Source organism: Xyrauchen texanus, chromosome 2, assembly GCF_025860055.1.
Source record: "Xyrauchen texanus isolate HMW12.3.18 chromosome 2, RBS_HiC_50CHRs, whole genome shotgun sequence".
Taxonomy (NCBI): Eukaryota; Metazoa; Chordata; class Actinopteri; order Cypriniformes; family Catostomidae; genus Xyrauchen; species Xyrauchen texanus.
The window spans coordinates 48,578,037-48,605,849 of NC_068277.1; the positions used below are offsets into that span (position 1 = coordinate 48,578,037).

At 37.7% G+C, this 27,813-nt stretch overlaps 1 protein-coding gene across 2 annotated transcripts; it reads right to left on the minus strand.

Annotated features, from left to right (window-relative positions):
* Positions 1-1,223: 1,223 nt before the first annotated feature.
* LOC127618303 (ADAMTS-like protein 5) lies at positions 1,224-25,915 on the minus strand. Of its 2 annotated transcripts, none has more exons than XM_052090695.1 (14): positions 25,778-25,915; positions 24,744-25,228; positions 20,739-20,811; positions 15,742-15,893; positions 15,151-15,211; positions 14,697-14,802; positions 14,451-14,578; positions 9,474-9,597; positions 8,579-8,662; positions 7,692-7,855; positions 7,115-7,316; positions 3,183-3,290; positions 2,894-2,965; positions 1,224-1,553 (listed from the first exon to the last, which is right to left on the minus strand). In XM_052090695.1, exons 2-14 carry the CDS (start codon positions 24,758-24,760, stop codon positions 1,225-1,227), a joined length of 1,620 nt encoding a protein of 539 aa, XP_051946655.1. In that variant the 5' UTR covers positions 24,761-25,228; positions 25,778-25,915; the 3' UTR covers position 1,224. The 2 variants fall into 2 exon arrangements, with proteins under 2 accessions (XP_051946655.1, XP_051946647.1); XM_052090687.1 differs by having other exon boundaries at positions 8,579-8,665.
* Between the last annotated feature and the right edge of the window lie 1,898 nt (positions 25,916-27,813).

The window sequence follows — 27,813 nt, forward strand, 5'->3', positions numbered from 1 at the left end:
TTCTCTAAATTTTATGAACAAGCTGAATGTATGAACATTTAGTGATTTTTTTATAACTAGAAATGTAGAAGCATTTTTAATTTTTTTTTTTGGCTTGCTGTGTAGACATATGGGGACTACCTTAAATATGCTTTTTTCTAAATTAATTGAACCCATTTATGGTTATTTAAATTTTTATAGACTTTGTAAGCTATTATTCAGTGATCTGCGGCTTGTATATGTGCTATAATAGCCATATGCTCCAAAGGCGAGCCCCCCACTCTCTCAGCCAATCAGAGACCACAGGGAGAAAAAGCTGTTATCTACAGTATAATGACTTTAATAGCCCAGCGACAACCAATCAATTTAGCTCTAATTGCATGTTTAGGTTAGTATGTCACTGTCATAAAAGATAAGCTATTTTTGTAAATATATTTTTAACAACACATTCTAGAGTTTGTATGTTTTGGCTGGACTATAATTTAACACAAGACCACCACATTAAGGTAATAGGAAAACATCAGTCTACAAATGATTAAAGGATGAACATTTTGTAAAAACTACTGCCAAGAAAAACAACTGTTCATTGGCAAAAGAACTCCATTATAGACAATTATATGTGTGTATTTGTTGCTTATGTTGAGTGTGTTAAAATATATTTGACAGCTTATACTGTGACAAAGCAGAACATCTCCTAAACACTTATTTCATTGTGGAACTTCATAATAGTTAATAAAAGCAAACATATTGATGGTTCACAATTGAAATATTACAGTATGTATATGTAAATGCAGGTTTCCTCTACAAATACTTTTGACATATAAATACATATAACACAAAAAACAACATAAAAATGCACAATAATAAATGACATAGATATAAATGCTGTCAAGTTATATTATCCCATTAACAAACACGTGGTGCTAAAAAAAGGCATAATAAATTCTGTGTATATTATTTACTTTGGTGGGTACGTTTTAAAGGAAGGTGAAATTGTCCACCTAAAGTGCTTCATTTAGTGACTCTCTTTGTTTTGGTTTGTCTCATGTCCTCATGGGCATAAATTATCCTGACAAAGTGTCCATTGTCCCTTTTAGAGAACGCAAACTGTTGTAGTAAAATCACATCATTGATTTAAATTCGTCGTCAGAGAAAGGTTGCAGTCTGTGCCTTGTTTCTTTGCGTGAGAGTCAAACTTCAGGATAAGCGTGCTGTGAAGTAGTGTGTGAAAGGCACCTTGTGCGTTTACCCATGGAACTGAGTTCTAGTTCCTCTATTACCGCAGAGCTCCTCTAGAGGGCGGAGCAGGCTATCCTCACGCGCTCGATACGGCTGAGCGTAGCTGTCCTCTTCTATCAGGATTCGATTGAGAGTGTGTTCATAATTAATATGCCGCCGCAACATCAACACGTACTGGTGGCCTTCCTCCAGAGGGGGACAGTCACATTTGTTGGGTGACCAGAGGAACTCACGGTGCTCTAGACGGTAACCGTTGCGGTACGTGTGGATGATTTGGACGTCGTAGCGGGTCTCCTCACCATGATACACTTTTTCTATCACTTTTGCTCTAAATACTATAGAAGCAGAAAAAACATGATTGCCAACATAAAATATAGCCTATTATGTACTTTAAACCAAAAGATTAGAATATTTGACATCATAGGTTGCAAGCCTGGATCTAAGAAGGTTATATTAGGGGGGCAATAAAGCAATATCACACATGGAAGAGTACTGTATGGCCTTACATCAGCACAGCTGAGATTTAGTTGCAGGTAATCACAGCCGTGCTGATTTAGGGCAATGCAGCATGATTGCAAGTGTAATGTTGCTTTTATACAACAGTTCAACTAATAAGAAAACAAAACAATGGACTATCATGGAAAAACGCCTTTGTGCATGGAACTACTTTATTAGGCCACAGATCAGGATCTGCTGTGGCTAGTTCAAAGATGTGCACCTTCTATTACTAATTCAAAACTTCACTTAAGAACTAGAAACAATGGCTTGGACTGTTTCTAACAAGTAATTGGAGAAACAAGAATGTGTGCGTGTGTTTTAGAGAGAGACACAGAGAGAAAGAGCGTGAGCGATTGAGCTTGTGTGATTATCTGCGTGTGTTGCATATCCCAAGCTGTAGTGAAGTGTTAGTCAGCTTGCTGAAGATAATGGGAATTCTGGTTAAATACATCCTATTTAAAAATAGCCATTCGAGCAGGGGTACCCCCTGAGTATTTGTGCACAAGAGTCAATTACTATAAAAAAACGTTCTCTTCTCCTCCATGTTGATTACATTTCACAATGCAGAAAACCGTTATCAGGTTAGCGCCATGAGTAGGTTTTTGATTACTCCATCTGTTGTGTCTTTCAGCTGTGATAAGCCTTAATGCTGAAGCTGTTAGCTTAAATGTGTTTCCCAGCTATAATGTTGGAGTAGCAATCCGAGCGATCATGGAGTGTGAGACAATTATGATGACTTCAAAGGAGCCGCTCACTGACTTACGTGTGCTGACTCAATTTGCATGTGAAGCTTTACTGGCTCATAACACATAAAAACTTTTTTTGTTGCCACCTGATGGCTAAAATATTTAATGTCACAGGGAAACATGAAAAGAGACACATCTACCTGCTTTTAGACATCTGCGCTGCTCTTACACTTTAGTTTAGAATGCCACAAACACAAGTGGAGTGATACAGACAATGAAGTGTCCGAGTGCTGATGGTGTGTGACATCTTGGATGGGGTTGATGCACGTGTTATCAATTCCAGTACATTTCCTTAGGGTTAAGGATATGGTTACTGCAATGATGATATAATTCAACCCTTTGCATTGAGATAATTTAGTGGGGCAAATCCCACCCTAGTACCCCTCTAGATCCAGCCCTGATATGTTGGAAGACATGTTGATTGAACTCACCAAAATCTTTCTGGCAATACTGTCGCTGGCGCTCCCCTTTTCCTCGTGCCCTCCGACATTTCCCACAGTGGCCTACAAAAAGATTATTACAAATATAATGTATTAACAAAATAATATTGTTTTAAAAGGCCTGCCAATCATATGCCCAGATAATAATGATACAAATAATCAGTGGGAAAGCACAAGGAACAAATATGCCTAAACTTGTTATAAGAGAGGCTATTTGAGGTTGCAGGTGTTAAAATTAGGTTTTTGGGATTGTAAATAAGGATTGATAACATGTGTTGACCTCTACGATGTATCTCGGGTAGCCGGTTCCTGTGGTTTTCATCTCTTTCCAAACGTGGAACTGGCTGCTGCTGATAGGGGGGTTGAATCGGCCAGCGACCAGTAGGACCTGGGAACATGACCTCGTAAATCACACTTGTATTTACAAAAGTCCTCTAACGTTGAGCTTTAAGTAAAAAGACCCATTTCTGGCAAATATTTACCATCACATGTACTTTAAAAATACTTGACATTTCAATGACATAAAATGAATACTTCTTTGTTAAACAGGGCTACAGTCATAGTACAAATAATACTCTCAAATTCCATGGTATTATAAATGTACACAAAAAGAATCAGAAGTGTACATACACATAGTTTTGGCATCTACTTTGCACATGACATGAGTAATTTTTCCAACAATTGTTACTGACAGATTGTTTCACTTTTAATTGACTATTTCACAATTCCAGTGGATCAGAAGTTTACATACACTAAGTTAACTGTGCCTTTAAGCAGCTTGGAAAATTCCAGAAAATGATGTCAAGCCTTTAGACAATTAGAAAATTCTCTTCTGATAGGAGGTGTACAGAATTAGAGGTGTACCTGTGGTTCTATTTTAAGGCCTAACTTCAAACTCAGTGCCTCTTCGCTTGACATCATGGGAAAATCTAAAGAAATCAGCCAAAACCTTTGGACTGGTTCATCCTTGTGAGCAATTTCAAATGTGTGAAGGTACCATGGTCCTCTGTACAAACAATAGTACGCAAGTATAAACACCATGAGACCACGCAGCATCCTACCACTCAGGATGTAGACAAGATGAATGTAGTTTGGTGCGAAAAGTGCAAATCAATCCCAGAACAACAGCAAAGGTCCTTGTGAAGATGCTGGTAGAAACAGGTAGACAAGTATCTATATCCACAGTAAAATGAGTCGACATAACCTGAAAGGCTGCTCAGCAAGGAAGAAGCCACTGCTCCAAAACCACCATAAAAAAACATACTACAGTTTGCAAGTGCACATGGGGACAAAGTCCAATTTTTGGACAAATGTCATCCGGTCTAATGAAACAAAAATGGAACTGTTTGGCCATAATGACCATTGTTATGTTTGGAGGAAAAAGGGTGAGGCTTGCAAGCTGAATAACACCATCCCAACCGTGATTCATGGGGGTGTCAGCATCATGTTGTGGGGGTGCTTTGCTGCAGGAGGGACTGGTGCACTTCACAAAATAGATGGCAACATGAGGAAGGAAAATTATGTGGATAATTTGAAGCAACATCTCAAGACATCAGCCAGGAAGTTAAAGCTCAGTCGCAAATGGGTCTTCCAAATGGACAATGACCCCAAACATATCTCCAAAGATAAAGTCAAGGTATTGAAGTGGTCATCACAAAGCCCTGACCTCAATCTGATTGAAAACATGTGGGCAGAACTAAAAAAGTGTGGCCTACAAACCTGACTCAGTTACACCAGTTCTGTCTGGAAGAAATTGACCCAAATTCCAGCAACTTATTGTGAGAAGCTTGTGGAAAGCTTCCCAAAATATTTGACCCAAGTTAAACAATTTAAAGGAAATGCTATCAAATACTAACAAAGTGTATGTAAACTTCTGACCCACTGGGAATGTGATGAAAGAAATAAAAACTGAAATAAATCATTCTCTCTACTATTTAAATGTATGTGTTTAAATGTATTTGGCTAAGGTGTATGTAAACTTTTGACTTTAACTATATATATTTCTATATATATATATATATATATATATATATATATATATATATATATATATATATATATATATACACTCACCTAAAGGATTTTTAGGAACACCTGTTCAATTTCTCATTAATGCAATTATCTAATCAACCAATCACATGGCAGTTGCTTCAATGCATTTAGGGGTGTGGTCCTGGTCAAGACAATCTCCTGAACTCCAAACTGAATGTCAGAATGGGAAAGAAAGGTGATTTAAGCAATTTTGAGCGTGGCATGGTTGTTGGTGCCAGACGGGCCGGTCTGAGTATTTCACAATCTGCTCAGTTACTGGGATTTTCACGCACAACCATTTCTAGGGTTTACAAAGAATGGTGTGAAAAGGGAAAAACATCCAGTATGCGCCAGTCCTGTGGGTGAAAATGCCTTGTTGATGCTAGAGGTCAGTGGAGAATGGGCCGACTGATTCAAGCTGATAGAAGAGCAACTTTGCCTGAAATAACCACTCGCTACAACCGAGGTATGCAGCAAAGCATTTGTGAAGCCACAACACGCACAACCTTGAGGCGGATGGGCTACAACAGCAGAAGACCCCACTGGGTACCACTCATCTCCACTACAAATAGGAAAAAGAGGCTACAATTTGCAAGAGCTCACCAAAATTGGACAGTTGAAGACTGGAAAAATGTTGCCTGGTCTGATGAGTCTCGATTTCTGTTGAGACATTCAGATGGTAGAGTCAGAATTTGGCGTAAACAGAATGAGAACATGGATCCATCATGCCTTGTTACCACTGTGCAGGCTGGTGGTGGTGGTGTAATGGTGTGGGGGATGTTTTCTTGGCACACTTTAGGCCCCTTAGTGCCAACTGGGCATCGTTTAAATACCACGGCCTACCTGAGCATTGTTTCTGACCATGTCCATCCCTTTATGGCCACCATGTACCCATCCTCTAATGGCTACTTCCAGCAGGATAATGCACCATGTCACAAAGCTCGAATCATTTCAAATTGGTTTCTTGAACATGACAATGAGTTCACTGTACTAAAATGGCCCCCACAGTCACCAGATCTCAACCCAATAGAGCATCTTTGGGATGTGGTGGAATGGGAGCTTCGTGCCCTGGATGTGCATCCCACAAATCTCCATCAACTGCAAGATGCTATCCTATCAATATGGGCCAACATTTCTAAAGAATGCTTTCAGCACCTTGTTGAATCAATGCCACGTAGAATTAAGGCAGTTCTGAAGGCGAAAGGGGTTCAAACACAGTATTAGTATGGTGTTCCTAATAATCCTTTAGGTGAGTGTATATATATATATACACACGCACACACTGTATATATCTGGGCAGTCAATCAATTAAAATTTGAATTAATTGCAATTAATCGCATATATCAATATTTGCAGAATAATTATTGCATTAAAGCACTGATGAGGTAATACCAGAAGTGGTTTTAGAAGGCAATATATAGTTTATTTCCATAACATTGAACAAAAGCCCATCATTGGCCTACAGTTCACAGCAAACAATTTTGCAACTGAATTTATCAGTCTGTCCAAGGAAGACTTATTATAAGGGCTTTTCTAAGGACACGTCTATGTATGCTTTATTCGAATGCTTTTGGAGCATCTCACTTTGGTTTTATCACATCAAAGAGCGTTTCAAGGATGCTGTGCCAAGATAAACATAGTTTAAAACTATGGCCAGGAGGAGGCGAGAACCGGCTTGACGACATAAATAATATTTTAATGATTAACTTAAACAAAAGACAAACACACACACATGACGGACATGTCCGTAAACGATCTCTCTCTCCCGCACCATCCTCCGCAGTCAGCCTTTATCCCTTTCGGAGGCTTGATTAGCCTGATAAGGGACCAGGTGTATATAATCACGACCCGGCCCCGCCCTCCCACAGAGTTGCAATCCATCTAGCTGTGTTTAAAGCTGGACGTGTCCTAATCTTGTGGTGTCTGCTGTCAGTAAAAGTGTGGTTTGTTGTCTGTACAGCTGCATGCTGTTCAGCTGGAGTTGGGCTTACTGCACCCTGCTGACCGAATCCCATAAAAAACATTTAAGTTTAACATTCCTTATTGTGGTCCAGGGACATGATTAATTGCATACAATTTTGTACATAATTAATCGTGCTGAATTAACACTTTAAATTAACAGCCTAACATACATATATACAGTACATATATTCTTAAATATCAGAAAATAATGATGTTTACCCCAGAATGGAAGTTTAGCGACTGGCCGTGGTGTAGTAGTGGTTGTGGTAGAAGTTGTGGTTGTGGATTGAGGTCCAAAGGGCAAGAAGTTTGCTGTGTGGTGAGGCTGCCGAAGTTGACTTCTCCCATGATACAGAGCATATCGATCTGGAGGGAGCCAATATTCATATTCTATCCCAGAGTTCTTATGAGTTGACAATACCTACAAACAGATCAGGAACAGATCAGCTTTCCACAAAATGACGCATTTAAATTACAGCTGTTTTTTTTCTAAAAGTAATAATACATACTTAATAATTTTAATATGAACTAATAATAACTTAAACTAGACGATGCTAGAGTGTTGAGGATGGTTGCCAGGGTGTTTATTTGCAGATGTTAAGGTGATCTGGCCAATGTCAAAAGAGACTACCCCCAAGTTTCTATGATATTCTGGTCCCTAAATATGGCTCTGGACATTTTTGCCCAATTTTCCATGCGCCATTGAAAAATCTGGTAATATCTTTGTATGTACAATAGTGATACTGTAGTTGCCTTAGCGAGCAAAACTAATAATAAGTGTCATCATAGATCTAACCATAATGTGCAAATCCTCCTGAGTAGGTCCAGAAACTTCAAAACTCTCCCAGGTATCAGCAGAGCGGCGGTACAGCAATTTGGTTCCTGCCACACTGTACTCCCCTGGAACATTAATCTTCCAGTTCCCATTGATCACAAACTGAGAATGACCATTTTGGAGAGCTACAAAATATTTGACAAAAAGGTGAAAGTGTAAACAAAACACTAAATTTTCTCATACAGCAGTTAGACAAAGTGCAAATTGTTTATGAACAGCAAGTTCACGATATACTAGAGAATTCACTTTAAACTTTGCACAAAAAACTGTCATATATTTGTAAAACATTATCATTTTCCAACCCCATTCTGACCCTCTGTCAGAAAAGCTCAGTTTTTGTGCTGACTCCTTTGAGACATCATAGTAAACAGCCACTTCTTGCCATCTCACTGCTCACCTCTAGTGGGCAGGCTACAAACGTGATAAGGTAAAGTAGGCATTGATGAGTTGTTGAGGTGGTGAGATGCAAATATCTACCACTGTATGACATCACAATATGGAGGAAGTAGAGAATGAGTCATTTTGGCAGCTTGGTTTCAATAAACGCTCTTTTTGCAGTGAGGAGGACGTTTTGAGTTCTGAAACTTGCAGTATGTTTTTATAGTACAATGACATCTATATGTCAAAAGATCAAGGGAAATGTGAATCTTTATATAATGACCCTTTTAAAAGGTGAAACATTTCTAGAAGCTCTGCAATATTGACAATACATCCTTTTATAGATCTAATGAAGGTAAAGTAAATGCCTTTGTCTGTAGTCTCCTACAATTCTATCTTACATCATGCACCGTGCTTTGAATAACACATTGAACCTCCAGCGGAAAGATCACACAGAGCTGGGCTCTAACCTAGATAGTTTCTGCTGTTATCAGTCACTCTGATGTGTGTGGCTCCGGCTGGGATCATAGTGACCTCACTGTATCCAAACAGTCCTGCTGTAAATAAAACACATGAAAGAATCATACAACTCAGCCCATTTGAAAAAAAAAAGTGCACACTCCTGCATTGAAAAAGTCTATATAGGTGTTTTTATGATTTCTGCAGCTGCAACATGCATTTGAGTTTTTTGTGATCTGCCTGCCAGGTACTTCAGAATTACGACCCAGGCAGCGCATTTCTCTTCTCCTTTGACTTTTGACCCTCTTTACAGAGCACTGCACTGGCAGTCTTCAATCTGTTATCCTACTCTCAGAAATCCAGATGCTACAGAATGGGAAACCGAGTACTTTTCAGATGGCCAAACAAAGCCAGTATTATCGCTGTGTTTTCCCCAATGTAAATGCTCTGTATTCTCAGTTGGCCAGCTTTTAAAAGAGGTTCTGTTTCAAGCAGAGAAGTTCAAAGCCAGAGGTGTCAGTGTTCTAAGTGTGTAGATATGTGTTTGAATGTGAGGGTAAAGAGAGAGAGAAAGACAGAGAGAGGTGTCACGGTCACTGTCCCACAGAAACCACTTGAGAATTCCATGGCTCAGTGCCAAATCTTAACGTTTGGAGGCCACTATGCTGCTTTGCCTAACAAGCTTCATAGAAGGATTTACGCTGTTACCTTTTGTTCACACCTCTTGCATCAATGTTTAAATAGAACTATTGATTTCAAAGTTGTAAAGTTCTTTGACTTTCTGCATAGAACAATTCAGTTCAGCTGCTGCACCTTCTAAATCTTTTTTTTAGAATGAATGTATAACAGAATTTATCTGTTCTATTGTTTAGAGTGAGACTGAGTGTAGTTAGATTCATAGCTGACCATTGTTCTGCCCGTTGCTCTGGTAGACGCTTTGGTGATGAAGGCAGGTTGAGTTGTGGCCTCCACACACCATGCAGGCGTCCTCCTGTTGCTGAGATCCAAAGATCAAGTCACATCCTGGCTTCTGCACACACACACACACACACACACACACACACACACACACACACACACACACAAGCCCTGGGATTAGTAGTGAAAATACCAAGCACTGTCACATACAGTTTCAGCAGTCCAAGCTGATTTAAAAAAAAAAAAAAAACTTGTCACAATGCAGGACCCATTTGAAATGAAGTAGTGAAGGTGAAAAAGTGATTTAAAATGGTAATAAACTGTAAATACATGGTGACCAGGTAACAGGACCTAAGATATACACTTTCCCTTATCTGTTTATTTCAAATTGAACCTACAGTATAACCTTGATGTTTATCAAAAAATTCATGCCTCAACTACCCTTGTATGATTATTTTACAGTGCATGAAGTGATTACCATCTATGATTAAACATGATCACACGAGTACCCTGAAATCAACCTCCATCCCACATGAGATATTTTTGCATTATTCAGATATGATCACAACTACACCCTAACCCAACTCTCAAACCTAAACTTGATCATCAGTGGAGTAAAAATGCCATTTTAGAGCGAAAATGCAACCTCCGAATCGTGCTCAGCATTGTTTATGTGAACGGAATTACTTCCTGGTTTCCACTGAACCAGAACCCGCGTTTCGAAGGTTTCTCACACAATGTGCTTCTATCAGCACAATAATAATCTGCCAGTTGACTGTGGCTATCCGCATTGTTACAGTAATTATGAAGCAATGTTCATGATTTGTGTCAGAGCGTCATCGCCAGAGTCAAGCACCGCTTTGAACTCCACATGAAAAGTGCTTGCAGAGAAAAACGTCTCATTCTGAGTTTTGGTGATAGTTTAGACTTGACGTGCTTCTGTGGTAATCAAAATGTGCATTACATAGGCTGAGAAATGCTTGATTTCTATCACAAGTCCTATCTGGGCTTGTTTTGTTTAAAAAATAGCGTTAACTGGTCCTTTCCCCATGAAACGATCACGGACACAACTTTTGTGTGTGTGTTTGTGGTGTGTGCGTCAGTGTAATGACTCCGGGCAGGTTCCACCCTTCTAACCAGTGTTTATGTTGGTTTATGCTGTATTAACTGTAAATGTGTTAATTGTGATTAAGAAATATTAACGTTTTAAACGTTTAATTAATCACATGCATTAACGTGATGATTCTGACAATTCAACTAAAAAATACAACTTATTTTTGGTGCCACTCTATGGACATTTCACCTGGAAAAGAGCTCATACGTGTCCATACGTTCAGCAACACTTCCAGTTTCAGCCACTGGGAGCAATGGTTTGAATTTCGGTAAGCACAGACTGATTTCAGCAGCGGAACTGTCGACCTACTGTCGCAGAATTTACAGTGCAAATAAAGGTCTTAAAAATAAATGCACACTAATCTATAATGACATGTTTTCAAGTGTGGTGTTTATGACAAATCTCTCAAAGAAAAGAGATTAAAGGCTGTTTTTTTCACCATCAGTATGGGCAAAACAAGCTGTTTCAACCCCACTTCAGACTCCAAATTAAAACTGTACCATCATAAGATGTTTGTGTGTGTGTTTAGGCTCACAGATACAGACAGAGGCAGGTGAAAACAGATGGGCAGCTGACTGACAGAGATCTCTCTCTGAGCCACCGCACACAAACAAGAGTGGGATCTTGAGGCCCGGCAGGAATCAATTCATTCAGGCAGAAGTTTGGCTTAAGCTTCAGAGTACAGGAGTGGTGGAGGGGGAGACTGCAGAGGTAGAAGAGATGTGTGCAGGAGAAGACTGTCCTCAGCAATTTCTGTAGTATATTATTAAGCCTCTCATTCTCTTTAGACCTCTCGCACGCACCTTCTCATCTAAAACTTTTATTTACCACCCATTCAGTATACCTTTATATATCTTTCTATTTTATATCATGCTTTCCCATTCCCTCCCTCTCCATCCTTAATCTCAGTAGTTTGGAAATTATGATTCTCAATGGCACATTCCCATGATTCAGGGAGCCACACAGAGGGACTCACACACACACGCACGCACACACACACAGGTGTGCTTCACACATATGGATTCAATTTTGTGCATGCTCTTAATGACTGGGCCTCACTAATCATGTGCTTTTCCTTTCCAGTCCTCATGTGATGGAACCCAAATTAATGCCAACACCATCTTTCCATGCACATAAACACCAGCACATAAGTACCATGCACATGTATTTTTGTCTAAAGTAATTAAAAACAACAGTAAAGCTTTTACTAAAGTGGTGATTCCAGGTTGCATTTATAGCATAAGATGGCAATAACATGATATTTTGATATATCATGGTACTGAATGATTACCATATATTTGTATATTAATAGTAACATATGGTACTCCAAGATACTTCGAGAACTACAAGAACACTTTGATGAAAAGAAGAGGGTGAAAAGGACATGAGCACTAGGCATGACATAAATGATCAATATATTGATTATTGATCTGCATGTATTTTTAATGCTACATTTCTGAGGCATCGATATATTAACATTAGTCCACATAATTTGTGTGCTTTCCCATTCACTTTTCTGTTGAATGTTTAGCGTAATAGCATTGGAAACCACAAGGGGGTGATACAACATTTACTGAAGCAGGTCGCAAGGCACAAGAATCACAACATTGGACAGGTATTTTAGAGCTCCTTGCACAGGATGCATACACACAAAGGTTAAGAAGGTTTTTGTACTTCAAGAATGAAAGTGATGTTGATGAGTTTGTAGGTTAGTGTATGAAACTGGTTTAACTGTGCAAAATGAATGATTAGAAATTATTATGCAATTTCTCTGTATGCATCTTTGAAGAGGTTTCATTCAAACTGTCAAACCACAAAAAGACATACTTGTAACTGAAAATACATTGTGTAGGCTCTATAAAACATGCATATTCACAATATCATCCACTGATGGCTGGAGTAAATAATGTTTGTCCTTTGATAATGATCTGGGTTGAATTTAAAGGAAAACTAAGATTTTTGCACTGTGGTGCTGCAGATTTTTGAGCAGCCTCTAGAGACGGCAAGCCCATGTGTGTGCGTACATATCTTCATAGAATATAATTGTTTTGAATTTTAGAACTGAGGCATGTCATCTGTCAGACACGTTGTCTGGTGTGCAACCCCTTTTAATTTACCCTGCCGCTCATGTTTACCAAAGTTGTGTTGAGAAATATGTTTGAAAAGACAGACTATTGTGCAATGGGTAGCCCTATTTTTATCTGAAAAAATCCCAATATAAAACTCTTAAATTATTATTTTATTGTCTTAAATTGGGTTTAAACAATGTTTTCTATGCTTGTTCAATGAACCATAAACAATTAATGAACATGCACCTGTGGAACGGTCATTAAGACAGTAACAGCTTACAGGCTGTAGGCAATTAAGGTCACAGTTATAAAAACTTACGACACTAAAAGACCTTTCTACTGACTCTGAAAAACACCAAAAGAAGGATACCCAGGGTCCCTGCTCATCTGCGTGAACGTGCCTTAGGTATGCTGCATGGAGGCATGAGGACTGCAGATGTGAAAGCAGTTGAAAGTGAGAGGATGTTTCTTTTTTTTTGCTGAGTTTATGGTAAATGGTCTGCACTTATATAGTGCTTTTTTTAACCTTAAAGGTTACCAAAGCACTTTACACTGTGTCCCAATCACCCATTCACACTCACACTCACACACCAATGGTGGCAGAGCTGCCATGCAAGGCGCTAGCCTGCCATTGGGAGCAACTTGGGGTTCAGTGTCTTGCCCAAGGACACCTCGGCATGTATGATTCTCTTCTCATGTGTGCTGTACAGTGCCAGTTTGTCTTATGTGCTTGTGTGTTCAGTCAGTGTTGGTCTAATTTTTGTCTTATCAGTCCGGTTTCCCATCCCTGTTCGGTCCGGTCGGTCCCGTCTCCAGTTCCCCCTGCCCCAGCCTGGATTATCTTTCCTTTGGAGGTTTTTTTCCCCTTCGGGGTAGTTTATTGTTTTTCCCCCTTGTGGAAGTTTGTGTTTGTTTTTGTATTAAATAAATTCCTTTATTTTTACTCTGCGCTTGGGTCCTGAGCCTCTCATTCTCTGCACATTCTTACACCCAAGTTCAATTAGAGATAATGTACTATTACTGAGTGTTCTTGAAATAAACGGACCTTACATTTATACCTCAACACACTTGTGAACCTTGTGTGTAACAAATACATTAGGTTATACCAACAAAAGCAAATTTAACGGGTCATGACATGACATTTTTCTTATTTTAAAATGTTCTTTAAAGTTCACTTATAGTATTAGTAAAGTTTTTTTCCACCCTCATTCTGACCCTCTGTCAAAAACACTTGGTTTTTGTGCTGCTTCTCCTTTAAGGCTTGACAGTAAACACCCACTGTTACGATTGGCTCTCTGCTCTTGACTGAGTTTCTCTCTCTCCATGCCATCTCACTGCTCACCACTTCTGGGAAGGCTACGGATTGATTAAAGGTAAAGTAGGCGTTGATGGAAGCGGAGGTTGTGGAGGCGGTCAGATGGAAATTTCTACCACAGTGTGACATCACAATGTGGAGGAAGTAGAGAACGAGTCATTTTTGCAGCTTGGTTTCAACAAAAGCTTTTTTGCACTAAGGAGAAAGTTTTGAGTTCTGAAACTTGCATTATGTTTTTATAGTACAATGACTCCTTATATGTCAAAAGATAAAGGAAATTGTTATTCCTCATGTCATGACTCATGTCTGTGGGTGCGCTAACAAGGTGACTAAAGGTTACGGCCTCTAGAGTCAGTCGCTAGTGCGCCTCTTGAGGCCATGGGAGTGAGGTTTACACACAGCACAGCTACCTACCAGCTGGCTACTGTTACACTAGCTATTATGAATCTTACAAAACAGCTACTCACCAGGCAGTTTCCATTCACACAGACCGCGCCCTGTTCCGTTTGGCAAGGAGTGCCATCAAGGACGCGCCCAAAATTGTAGTAGAAGTTGTGTCCAATAGCCAGACAGCTGAGCTCACAGGGGTCAGAACCTGAAGAAAAGGTGAGAAGGCATCAATACAGACATTTCAGTTAAAGTAAGCACCTAGTAGAAAAAGACATACAGTAACACAACACATGCTGAAAAGAGGTAAGCCATGCTTCACTGACCTCGATGAAAGGTAGTCCATTGGTAACTGTTGCCAGCAACTAGGGGTCTGTCATTGAAAGCTTTGCACTGCAGTTCTCTAAAGTCCAGAGAGCCAGCTGCACACTCCTAATGTTATAAACACAAAGCTCAGGAGAAAACATATACATACACAGCCTGTGTAAACCTGCTAAAGCCCTGATTCATTAACACTCTATGCATCATTAGAACAGTCCCGTCGGCCTCACTCACACTTTCAGATAATATTTATGCACGTGCTAACACAATCACCAATTTTTTGCAAAACAATGCCAATTCAAGTGATAGCTTCAGTGATACCATACATAGTGCCCTTAAAATACACTGTCGAATTACATAAGCAAGACTACCTGATCTGCACTAGAGAATGGAAGGCAAGGCGTGACTAATATGCTGCTATGCAGACATTCTGTACAAACTGTAAGGGATTTACTGCACCTTTGTGTTGCAGATCTTGTATTGCCTGGTGTCCCCTGGGCATGGTCCTCCAACTAGATTTCTAGAGGGAAACAATACCAAAGATCATTTCAGATGTATCAAATTAGTGTCAATTTTATATGAATCACGTGAACGTGTTAAAATGTAACGACAATAAGGATGGAACATCTGTATGGGATATATGCCGGTCAGAGTGATTTTGGCAAGCAGTACGTCTCCATGGATCAACATTTAAATCAAACAAACACAGTCCTTTCCCTTACTCTAACCATCAATTACCTCAGAAATCTGAGGGAAAGGACATGCTGTAAAAAGTTTACAGTTAGTTTTGTTGGTGCATGTTAAATAAGGGTTTTGACTTGAATCAAATCAGTCAATTTAGTTCTTTCCACATGAAGCATGTTTTTTGGGTTAAAATTTTTTTCAGTGTAGGTTAATAATAAGGATATTTACCCAGGAACACATTTGCACAATCATTGGCGCTGTGATATTACATAAAACCAGGACAGTATCTCTACTTGTACACTGAATCTTACTTTCTGTACATACAGAGAAGAATGTGTGACGGGGTGAGAATAAGCTGTGCTTTACCTGGTGATGCATGTGCGCGTACGGACAGAGGCTCCTCCCCCACAAGAGTGTGAGCACACAGACCATCCACCCCACGAGGCCCACTCATTCATGAAATGCAGTTGGCTCCACATCTGTGGGCCCTCACCTCCCACCTCTACTCTCCTGGATGACTGCAAATCCATCAAAAATGAAGTGCATAAAGGGTTGCAGAACAACAACAAATATGGACTAAACAAAACAATATTACATAACATTTAGGCCTACAAATATTAATGATCTAAACCTTTATAATGTATATTACGTTGCCTAGTATAAACACAATAAAATAATGATCAACAACTACAAAATTAAAGAATGTTGCAATTACGTAACTAACTATTAAAATGTAATTGACGTCACTTGGCTTGTTTAGGGGTGTGTGAATTGTGCAACAAGGGGCAGTGGTCTTGAGTTTACATTTCTGAGCGTACATCAGCATATGCATATTAGGAAGGAGGCACATTTGACATTTTATTTTTGAATTTGATTAACTTCACCTGCAATGTGTGGTGCTATTAACATAACACCCAGGTGAGTAGACTCATAGCAGCAGATGTAGGAGAAAGAAGTTTAGCACAGAGGGCTGCTCGGAGAAAGATACCACATTGAAATTGCAGAAATGAGTGATTCTTTTGTTACTCTCTCTTTGTTTCTCAAGGCAGATAAAGCATGAAGCATAATTTAAAACGCTTAATCAAACTATAGCTAAGACTCATTATCGAGACAAAAGGCTTCCCAAGTGTAACTATGTCGGAACGTAGTTTTGATACATTTTTAAAATAGGACGTCTGGTCACCTAATGGTAAGTTGTTTGCGAGTGAAAAACAGATCAATATTTAAGTCATTTTTTTTTAACTATAAATATCTACTTTTACTTTCACATTCTTCTCCTTTTGTTTTTGGCGATTCACGTTCTTTGTGCATATCACCACCTACTAGGCAGGAGAAGAATTTAAAGTAAATTAAATATTGATCTGTTTCTCAGCCACACCTATCATATCACTTCTGAAGACATGGATTAAACCACTGGAGTCATATGGATTGCTTTTATGCTGCCTTTAAATATAAAAATATATCTATATTTTTTTTTACAAACAAATTATAAAATGGCAGCTGTGGTTGCCAGAATAATTATGTAAAAAATACAGTAAAAATGTAAAAATGTTTACAGAACAACCTGGAAATGTTACTGTTTGAAACGGTTATTTTTATGGTATATTTTCTTTTCACTGTAGTAATTGCAGAAGGGCACATGATGACATAAAGTTCATCAATTGTGGCTCTTCCAGGAGCAACGACCAATAAACATGTAGAGACAGTGCTCAGTGTCACTCACACAAACACTAAACACCATCAGGGAACACTGTTACAATTATGCATAAACATTAACTAAACTACATCAAATATAACACAGAACACCCTAAAGTTCATAACTGATATTAAAAATAAGAAGAAACATCTATTCACATCAAATATAATGAAATGTAAAAACCTGAAAACATAATTGTTAAACATAATATACATTTTAAACATGAATTATATGGGAAAATCATACTTTTTACATCTAAAAAAATGAAATGTTACCGTATAACTACATGTATTGTCTTTTTACATTTATATTATAATAAAATTATGTATATTTTACAGTAACTACTATAATTAACCAATTATTATTATTATTTTTTTTTTACTGTAGCATTTTTACCGTTACAATTATGGATATGTTTTTCAGTGTACAGAGCTGAGATATTTTTTGTGTTTGCAGAAGAAAGTCATGCACATCTGGGATGGAACGAGGGTGAGTGAATGATGACACCATTTTCATTTTTGAACTATACCTTAGAGTTATTTTTACCTTACCTAACTTAACATGAATGTGTTGTAAGTTAATGTATTCAGATTGATTTAGACATGTTAAATAATATGTTTGACTTGAATAAAACATGTTAATTTAAAGGTTAATGATAAATGTTTTAGGCTATCATTTTTTCAGTGTCATGTAAACATGATAATAGTAACAGTATTAGTTAATGTCGGAACATCCAGATTTTTGCATATTTGTTTTGCAGTTGCAGTTATTACTATTTTTAAGTCAGCTGAATGTACGCGTGTACGTAAAACACCATCTTAAACCAAAGCTAATTTTAAAAGAAATGTTGACTCTGGTGAATGTTTCTTGTAAAGAGATTTGGAAACCTTTGGTTGGAAATCAAATCAAGAAATATGATTTGATCTTGTGGTTATTATATAAAGTTATTTCTAATTATGTAAGTCAGCTGATGAATGATCAGTACAGAACTGAAGCTACCCTGTGCTAATACTCTTAAATTATTGCATACTAGTGCTTAGTACACATGATATGAGAGGCCACCAAAATATTTCCTGCTCATCGGACATGCTAGACTGCACTTGACATTTGTGGAAGTGTTTGAGTATTCCCCAGGTGCTGGACTGCGGACGCCACATCAGCTCTATTACACACAGCCTCCATCACACAAGCAGTATTCCTATCAGACCACCACTAATCGTCCTCAAGGATAACATTACTCTGTCATTCTTAGATCCGTTCCTGGCTTAGATCCTAGACGAACAGGTAGTAACAGACTGTGAAGAGAGAGCAGTTTCCATGGGTTCCCTGAGGCTTACCCGTATTGTGTGTAACTTTACAAAAATAACAAAGAGGGTAAATTGTTTGGTGTCATTTCAAGAAAACTTAAAAAAAAAAAAAAAAAAAAAAGTGACTGCTGAAAAATCACAAAAAACACTTTACCCAAAATGTTATTTTTCTTATTTGAAATTGTATATCTCAATGTGTAAATTATGTAGCTCTGAAAACTGCTTTGTTTTGTTCCTAATCATGTCACCTGTAACTCAGTAAAATTTTGTGTTGATAAGACAAAGCAATCAAAATTTATTGCATTACAAAAATAATTTATCCTAGTGTCCAAAAACATGTCCAAAAGCCAAATAATTTTTTCTGTATGGCTGATTTGTTTCTTGAGGGTGCTAAAAATTGGCTATTTGCATGTGAAGCGACTGAGGCATGTAAATTACCAGTCACAGTTTGTTTTATTGTTACGCGCCATCGTGTTACTACAATAATAGAGCGCAACAGACGCGTTTGAGCTTATAATGTTAATGTTAAAGCGCTAGCCGGTTTCATTCTCCCTCTCTCTCCTCAAAAGTTCCCTGTAACTTTTAACTCTCTTGTTTAATGATAAAAAGGCAAATATCAATAAAACTAAAATCTACGTCTGTAAATATGCGCATATAGTTTAAACAGATGTAATAAACAAACCTCACAAAACTTGAACAGATCCAGCATCCTGTAGAGCACGTATTTATTTACCTCAAAAGCACATATTCTAACAGTCTCTACTAAGCAGTTCCCTGTAAATGTTAACTTTCTTTTCAAATGATAAAAGGCAAATATCAATAAAATATTTATTATATACTGTTTGGAAATATGCAGATATCTCGTTTAAAATGAACCTCACGAAAATCCAGCGTTTTCTTCCAGTCGAGCGCTCGTCTAATATATTTGTCTGAAGCGCGTATTTCATCAGCTATAATCAAAAACTTCAGGATCAGGACCAAAAGTTCCTCTGATTCACAAATCATGACGGTCACTCCATGTTACTCCAGCAGGCAATCCAGGCCATTTAAACTGTCAGGATATTGCTGCTTGTGCTGGATCCGCACGAGCGTGTGAGTGCAACTTCAACGTAAAAGCACTTCACACGCACTATAAGTAAACATCTTATTCACGGTATGCACAATTGGTTTAATTAAATAAGCTTTAAAAAAATACTTATTTTGTGTTGGTCAAGGCTGTAGTTATAAATACTCTGATAATAATTTTGTTCTTCTTCAGGCCATTCCGAGCTTAAAGGGTTAACCTATAAAATGTGCTTCATGTTATAATCTAAAATACAGTCAAAAACATAATTTAATGTCACTGAATCAACCTCAATACATTAGGTTACACCAACAAAATTGACTAAGCTTTAAGATTAGTTAGAAAGAGCTCCTTTAGTTAACAGTTGCAGATTACCAATATTTACTGTGCAAAGGGAATTTTTGTTTGCCTGGAGTCATCTAATAAGGTTATCATGGCAGGATGAAATGGAATGTGTTTCGGATCTTCTGACACTATTTAGCCTAGAGACTTGTGTTGAATATAGGTCTGGTAATGAGTGGGGATGTCTGACTGTGGGGGTTAAAACGACAGATGACAGCACTCACACCGACACAATGGTGCTTTATGACCAACGTCCGTCATCTTCAATACCGGAATGACCTGGAACTGCCCTCATTACCACGGCAAAGACTCAAATTAGTGTTGATGACAGTCTGCCATGGGGCCTGTGGGCAAGGCGGATTAATGAAATCGACCTTTCACCTTTGGAACACCAGCTTTCCCCCAAAGGCAATTACAAAAGAAATCTTGACTTGGGAGTTTGTTTCTTGAAAATTTGGGAACCTTTGTTGGGAAATACTAATTAATTTTGGCTTCCTGTGGGTAAACCCAGTGTTTGTTGCTTTCATAGAGAAGTGTGAAAGTCATTGGAGTGGAATGAAGATGATAATGACTGGTGGACAAGACCAAGCTTGGTTTACATGCAGGATGGGAATGGAAAAATGACTAGGTGAGGTCCACAGAATATCAAAGGCAGTGCAGCATGAAAACATTTCCTCCTTTTGCCAGTGCAACTTAGAGGTTAATGAAAGAACATGAGCCAATCGTCATGTTCTTTAAAACTGATCTTTTTTTTCTTTTCTTTTTTAATGTATGTAAACGGCAATTTCGTAAAAAAAGCACTCCACTGAATCCACCTAGGCGGGCCTTCTGGCAATCAATGGGCAAGACATCATTCTAGTTAAAGTGAGCAAAACCTTGGCAGTGAAGTGTGCCAGTCTCAGTGTACCAAACTTAATGTCTTTTTAAGAGGACCATGTTTGAAGGACCATCTTACCGACTGAGATGACAGGCAACCTGGACACAGCAGCACTGTTATGAGGATAAAAGCCTGGCACAGAGACAGTTTCCTACAGACAAAGAAAATAAATCATGCAAGTTGATTTCAATCACCAAACCCACTTAATTAGACACATAACCCTACCCCTTTAGATTTAAGTTGTGGAGCCAGGACAAGACACTGTTGCTCTAAGTCAAAGACTCTTGATTAATGAGACCAGCAGTGATAGTGGATCCCTTAGCAGAATAGCCATGTGGAGTGCCTACCGCCAACAAGTAAACATGTTTACATGCATTTTTACAGTATGAGTCTGTGCAAACCTAGTGTGACTCCAAACCACACAATGTTTCACTCATCAAAGGAGTGGTTTCTCAGAAGCTCAACTCTCTTCATTGCATTTTGTTTGCAATATATCTATGCATTGAATTCCAAGAAGTTCAAAAGGGAACAGCATTTCCCCATCATGTGTGTACAAACCCATGGAGGTTCAACCTGATTAGGTTATTAGAAGTTTACTAACTGTGCCCTGTAGCTTCACAATGTCTTTGTTGATAAAATGTTGATAAAATGTAAGCTATGGTTGACATATATTATATATTTCACCACAGTGCCTTCTGAATGGTTATCCACAAAAGATAAGAGAAACTACTCATAGACAAAATTAGTAAATTTGATATAAAAAAGAAGATACAGACTGTAATTAGTGTTTAATTATTAACTACATGAAACATCACTACAAAACAGTCAAGCATATTAGAGTTTAGTTTGTTGTCTAGGTGAAAGGTCAAGAGGTCCAGGACTAGATTGGGAAGAGAAATCAGCCCGGGATTTTACATGGCAACTGGCCCAAAGGTTGTTGAACGGGTGGGGGGGGGGGGGTGTTCGCTGTCCATTTCTGCATATCGCGGCGCCGTTCTGTGGTCCGTTCTGCATAATGCATTATATATATTTTTGCATTTTATATATATATGTGGCTTCTATTGTTACTCCAGCCAGCAGGTAAGAACATAAACCTTGAGCCCTCCATGACCATGTGACAAAAAGTATATGATTTCACATTAATAGTGCTTTAAATGCTAAATGTATTTATAATGTTCACTACTTATGAAGCCACATTAAATAAACCTTAAATCAGCACCTGGAACCATTAAATATCTTGCAGAAAAACCACAGAGTGCTAAATCTGAACTTAACTGGAGTGTTAAATCTGTTTATGGGCCATGCCTTAATGAGTAACAGTAAACTATTCTCATCTTGAAGATTAAATTAAACAGCTGGATCCCGGATGCAAGAATTGCTCATTTTACTCAAACAGTAAATAATTTCCCCACAACCAAAACCACCAAGAATTCTACAAAAAATAAATGTAATGGTCAATTAAATTCTTTCATTATTTACTCACCCTCATGCCATCCCAGATGTGTTTGACTTTCTTTCTTCTGCTGAACACAAATGAAGATTTTTAGAAGAATTGCTCAGCTCTGTTGGTCCTTACAATGCAAGTGAATGGTGACCGGCTCTTTGAAGCTATAAAAAGCACATTAAGGCAGCATAAAAGTAATCCACATGTTTCCAGTGGTTTAATCTGTGTCTTCTAAAGCAATTTAATTGGTTTTGGGTGAGAACAGACCTAAATATAACTACTTTTTTTACTTTAAATCTTGACAGAAGTCTCCTAAGCGATCATTATTTCAAGCTCAATTACACTTAATAGTGTTGTCTAGAGACAACAATGGCAAGATGTACAGTGAAAAAGGAGTTACATTTTGATCTATTTTCACCCAAAACCAACTCGATCGCTTTATACGACATGAGGTGCGTCTCAATCAGCTCTCTAGTTCAGTAGTCAGGGCACTGAACAGCGAGTCGGCCAATCGCAAAATCATTCCAGTACACTGAAAAAAATCCCACAATGCACCATTAAAAACTAGGGAGCATCGTTGCTTATTATGATCCCTTAAAAGTTGTCATGTCTTCTGAAGCCTCTCAAGCGTTAGAAGACGAGTACAAGTGTAAATATATGACGTCAAAACCTTATTTTCTCTTTTAAAGAGATGTTGTTTGTAATGTCTTTAATCCATAATGTAATGATAAACTTTCAAAATATAACTAATGTTACATCTTTGAACTTTATTGTATTTTTATTATACATATTATTGTTATATTTGAATTAACCTTTATTACATCTTTTACTTTTCTTATAATATTTATATATTTCATTTAATTTACAATTGCCATTTTTTTCCCAATCTAGCATTCTCAGTAGTAGGCTAACACACACACACACACACACACGCATGTTGGTCTACCTATCATTATGAGGACTCTCCATAGACATAATGATTTTTATAAACTATAGATGCTATCCCCTAAACCTAACACAACCCCTAAACCTAACCCTCACAGAAAACTGTCTGCATTTTTCCATTTTCAATAAAACATCATTTAATATGTTTTTTAAGCTATTTAAATTATGGGTACACTTGAAATGTCCTCATAAACCAAATTAATAGCATAATACACTTATAATTACCAGTTTGTAACCTAAAAAATGTCCTCGTAAACCACATAAACATGCCCCCCACACACAATAATAAATATCTTGTCAAATTGTCTGTTTTTATCTGTATTTGTCTAATGTTATAAATATATGCCATTCCACTTGTGAATGTAGTCTGCATTTGACATCTTGATATGACATCATATGAATTTTTACATTTTCAATAATTAAACATTTATTTTCTTAAATTTATTTTCATTTAAGTAACAAACCAGTACTCTAACAACCATTTTATCTTGGGGTGGGGTAATATGTCCCCCTTTCTTCTAGAAATATTTTTTTAGGAAATGCAACATTATATATATATTTTTAGCCCGCCACCCTTCTGGCCCCGCCCCTGTCTAACTGAGGTAAGAAAATTGCACTGAAGCCATGGACACAAGTCAGTAACTGATGTACATATTTTCATAGGCAAACTCTACACTCACACAGGAACCCCCTGTAGTTCCCTCATGAACCACCAGGGGTTTGTAAACCCTGGATTAGGAAACCCTGTTTTAAATATTAGAGTTGTTTAAAGTAGGTTTAAAATACACTCCTTTATATTTGTATTTCTTTGTTTGATGTATTTATCTTTCATAATAACACTTGTTTATATCTTCGACTAAAATAAACAATATTCATATTTATACAGTGACGGTGCTTATTAATAACAGCTGCGCTTGAATGTACGATGTTGATATCGTGTCACAGGTAATCGAGTCATAAGTGTCCCAAAGTTCAGTGGATGAACACTCTTAACAGTGTCCGAATTCATGTTCACGGTATACTGATTCACGACATATGGAGCTAGGGAGCTGATTGAGACTCACCCTACGGATTTAATCACTGGAGTCATATGGATTACTTTTATGCTGCATTTACGTGCTTTTTTGATCTTCAAAGTTCTGGCCACCATTCACTTGCATTGTATGGACCTACAGAGATGGGATATTCTTCTAAAAATATTCATTTGTGTTCAGTAGAAGAAAGAAGGTCATACACATCTGGGATGACATGAGGGTGAGTAAATGATGAGAACATTTTCATTTGAAATATTCATTTAACTTCAAATAACATCAAACTACAACACTGCAAAATCTCATAATAATAGTAGTATTTCATCTGTGGTGTTGCAAATGTAAAAATTACCAGCACTGATGTTGAATAATAACAGGTAAAAAATATTGTGCTATAAATTCTTGAAAATTCTGTGTAATGGATCTCCAGTGAAATAATAAAAGTGCGGGAAACAAACATTTGCATAGCTGAGATGATTAAATAATGTGACTGCAGGGTTTGGTTAAATTTAAGCTACTCCCAACAAATAAGCACATGTTCAAGTAATTAGAAACTTTACTTGAAGCTCCGTTTGACTGTTCTTTCGTCTTCTCTTCAGCAATAAAACGAATCAAATAACGTATTTGCACACACATAACTGAACAAGCATGTGATCCACATACCTGCTGGACTTTTGCATTGTAGTTCTTCTTCAGGTGTCACGCACACAATAACGTAAAATCCTCTCGAGATCGAACTCATCTAATAAAGTAAAGACCATGAGCTGTGTGTTCCCAGATGCTTTTATCATCAAAAAAGTCAGGACACCTAACTGCATCCATGCTTTTGAAGAGTTTCCTCTCCTCTTCTTGTAAAGCGTCACTTTTCCCGGAGATTTCCCAGACGCAAACCAAACCAATGAGGGTGAACCACCAGAAGACGAGCTGTCCACAGAACCTTGCACTGACGCAGAAGATCCCATTAATTGATTAACTATATTTATTTACATTGTGTCCGCTCATGTGTATTATTTAAGGGAGCAAAGGCACTTCTCCAGGATTACAAAGTGCCGTTTCATAAAAGGAGCAAACCGCAGACTCGCTTTCAGTTTCATATCAGCGGTCCAGTGTCCCAACAAGGTATGAAGGCTGAAGTCAGATTAGGCTACCTGAGAAGAGATACAAACACTATATTCATTTAGGCCAATTTGCTAAACTGAATTTCACATTTCTGAACTGGATAGCTATTATGTCTTTATTGTAATCGACCTCACAGCAGTACAATTTCGTTTATAGTTCGGAAAGTTCCAAGTTCCAAGCCTGGATTCTGATTGGATGAGCCGCGTTTGAAGTCGTTGTAAAATGACTATTAACGCACACCTGTCACAGCCACTGATAATAGATCAGTGCTCACAGCACATCCGCAGACAAATGATTAATTATTACAAATATTAAATTATTCAAATGATTAATAATACATTGGACTGCTTATTAAAAATCAGCGTATTTCATCACATTGCTGTTGCCGCCATTTTATAAATGCAATAAGCCACTGTAGTCGGTGCTTTATAGTGATTTTCCATCACAGCCTCTTCTGGCATATTGCTTTAATATACAACCAACTCACAGAGCATCCTCTGTTAGTGAATGGAAAACTGACTGAAATAATTATTAGAACCCACATATCACACAATATAAGTAGACTAGTAATAACTTACCCCTCAAACAGTCCCTGTCCTTGATGACCGAAATTGAGTAAATGAACTAAGCTTCAGTTTGTATTGATGTCACTTTGAGATCATCTGGATTCAGCACAGCAGATGCCTATCGAGTGCACTGCATACACCTGAAGCTCAACACTTGTGTGTGTGTGGGTGGGTGTGTGTCTGTGTTTGTGTGGGGTGTGTGTCTGTGTTTGTGTGGGGTGTGTGTGTGTGTGGGCATATTTATGTGGTTTACAAGTTATTTTTTATGTTAAAAGCTGGTAATTACAAGGGTATTATTCTATAATTGTGGTTTGAGGACATTTATAGTGTCCCTACAATTAAAATCACTTAAAAAAAACATACTAAATGATGTTTTATTAAAAGTGTAAAAATGCAGAAAGTTTTTGTTGGGGTTATGTTTAGGAGTAGGTTTAGGGGATAGAATCTATAGTTTGTACAGTATAAAAATCATTGTGTCTATGGAGAGTCCTCATAAGAATCCCCCTCTCAAGCAGAATGTTGCCCAATTCAGACTGTAAAGACTTCAATAACTGTAGTGTGTGCATACATTAAATTTGACTTGAACTGTGTGTCTTATTACAAGAAATTTAAAGAGGTTAAAGCACGTACTTATCATGACAAAGAAGCTTTTATGATAGAAACGGCTGAAATACACAGTTATTGATGTGATTATATGGGACTAAGTGATTCAGATGATCAGTGGTGCCTGACATCAGTTCATTCTTCAGTAATATTCTTTGATTTATTACTATTTTCAAACTCACAGACAGGTCACAGCTCAACAACAAGTGGCTGCAGTTATAGTGAGATCTCTTGCAGACCAGATCCTTGACCATGGAAACAGTCCCCTAAAATAACTCCTATCAACTGCAATGGATCATCACATACAGACCACAGACCCCAGCGTTGTTATGTCTCTTGTTATGGCACCTTGATTTAAAAAAAAAGAAAGCAAAGTTAACTCTACTAAGCACTTTGCCAGAGCATGATGATTGTTTAAGTTCCCCAGAGCCTCAAATGACATGTTTCAGCTCGCAGAGAAATGTCTTTAACAAGTGTACTACATCTTTATGCTCCTCAATGCACATAGTCAACCTCTGATTCACAACCACTTAAAGGAATATTACAAGTTCAATACAAGTTAAGCTCAGTCGACAGCATTTGTGGCATAATATTGATTACCACAAAAATAATTTTCTTTAAAATAAGCAAAAATAAGCAAAAATCTGGGTTACAAAGAGGCACTTACAATGGAAGTGAATGGGGGCCAATCCTTAAATGTTAAAATACTCACTGTTTCAAAAGTATAGCCACAAGACATAAACAATATGCATGTTAAAATAATTTTAGTGTGATAAAATAGTTTACTAACCTTTTCTGTGTAAATTTATAGCCAATTCTGCAGCTTTGTTGCCATGACAATATAATGTCAACAACCCTACTGTTAAAACAATGATTTAAACAACTTAAACAGCTCAAATAACACATGAGTTTTGACAGAAGAATTAATGTAAGTGCTTTTATTGAGTAGTAAGCAGGGCCGGACTGGGACACAATTTCAGGCCGGGAAATCCTACACACATCCAGGCCATCCTATGCACCCAAATAAAATTTAGAAACACAGACAACCTTGTTTCCCCTAAATTACATTTATTACACAGTATGACCATAACATAAGAACATAAACAACCAACCTAGAAGTAAAGCAGTCCTAATATCAAATGGGTCTGTACATAACGTCCTGTGCACAGCAATTACAACTGCAATAAATAATGTTATGAGATTGATGTTTTAAATAAATGTTTGAATATAAAAAAATGCAATACTTAAACATTAAACTAAACCGCCAATAGGTGGCGGCAAGTGACCGTCTTAATTAGTGAGTCATTCATACAAAAGATTCGTTCAAAACGCTGAATCATTCAGTAACAAAACGCCGCGCTGCTGTAGCTTTAGTCGGTGAAATAGAACAAAAACAGTTAATATGGTTTGTGTCTAAAATGTAAGTAACTTAATAAATATTAACT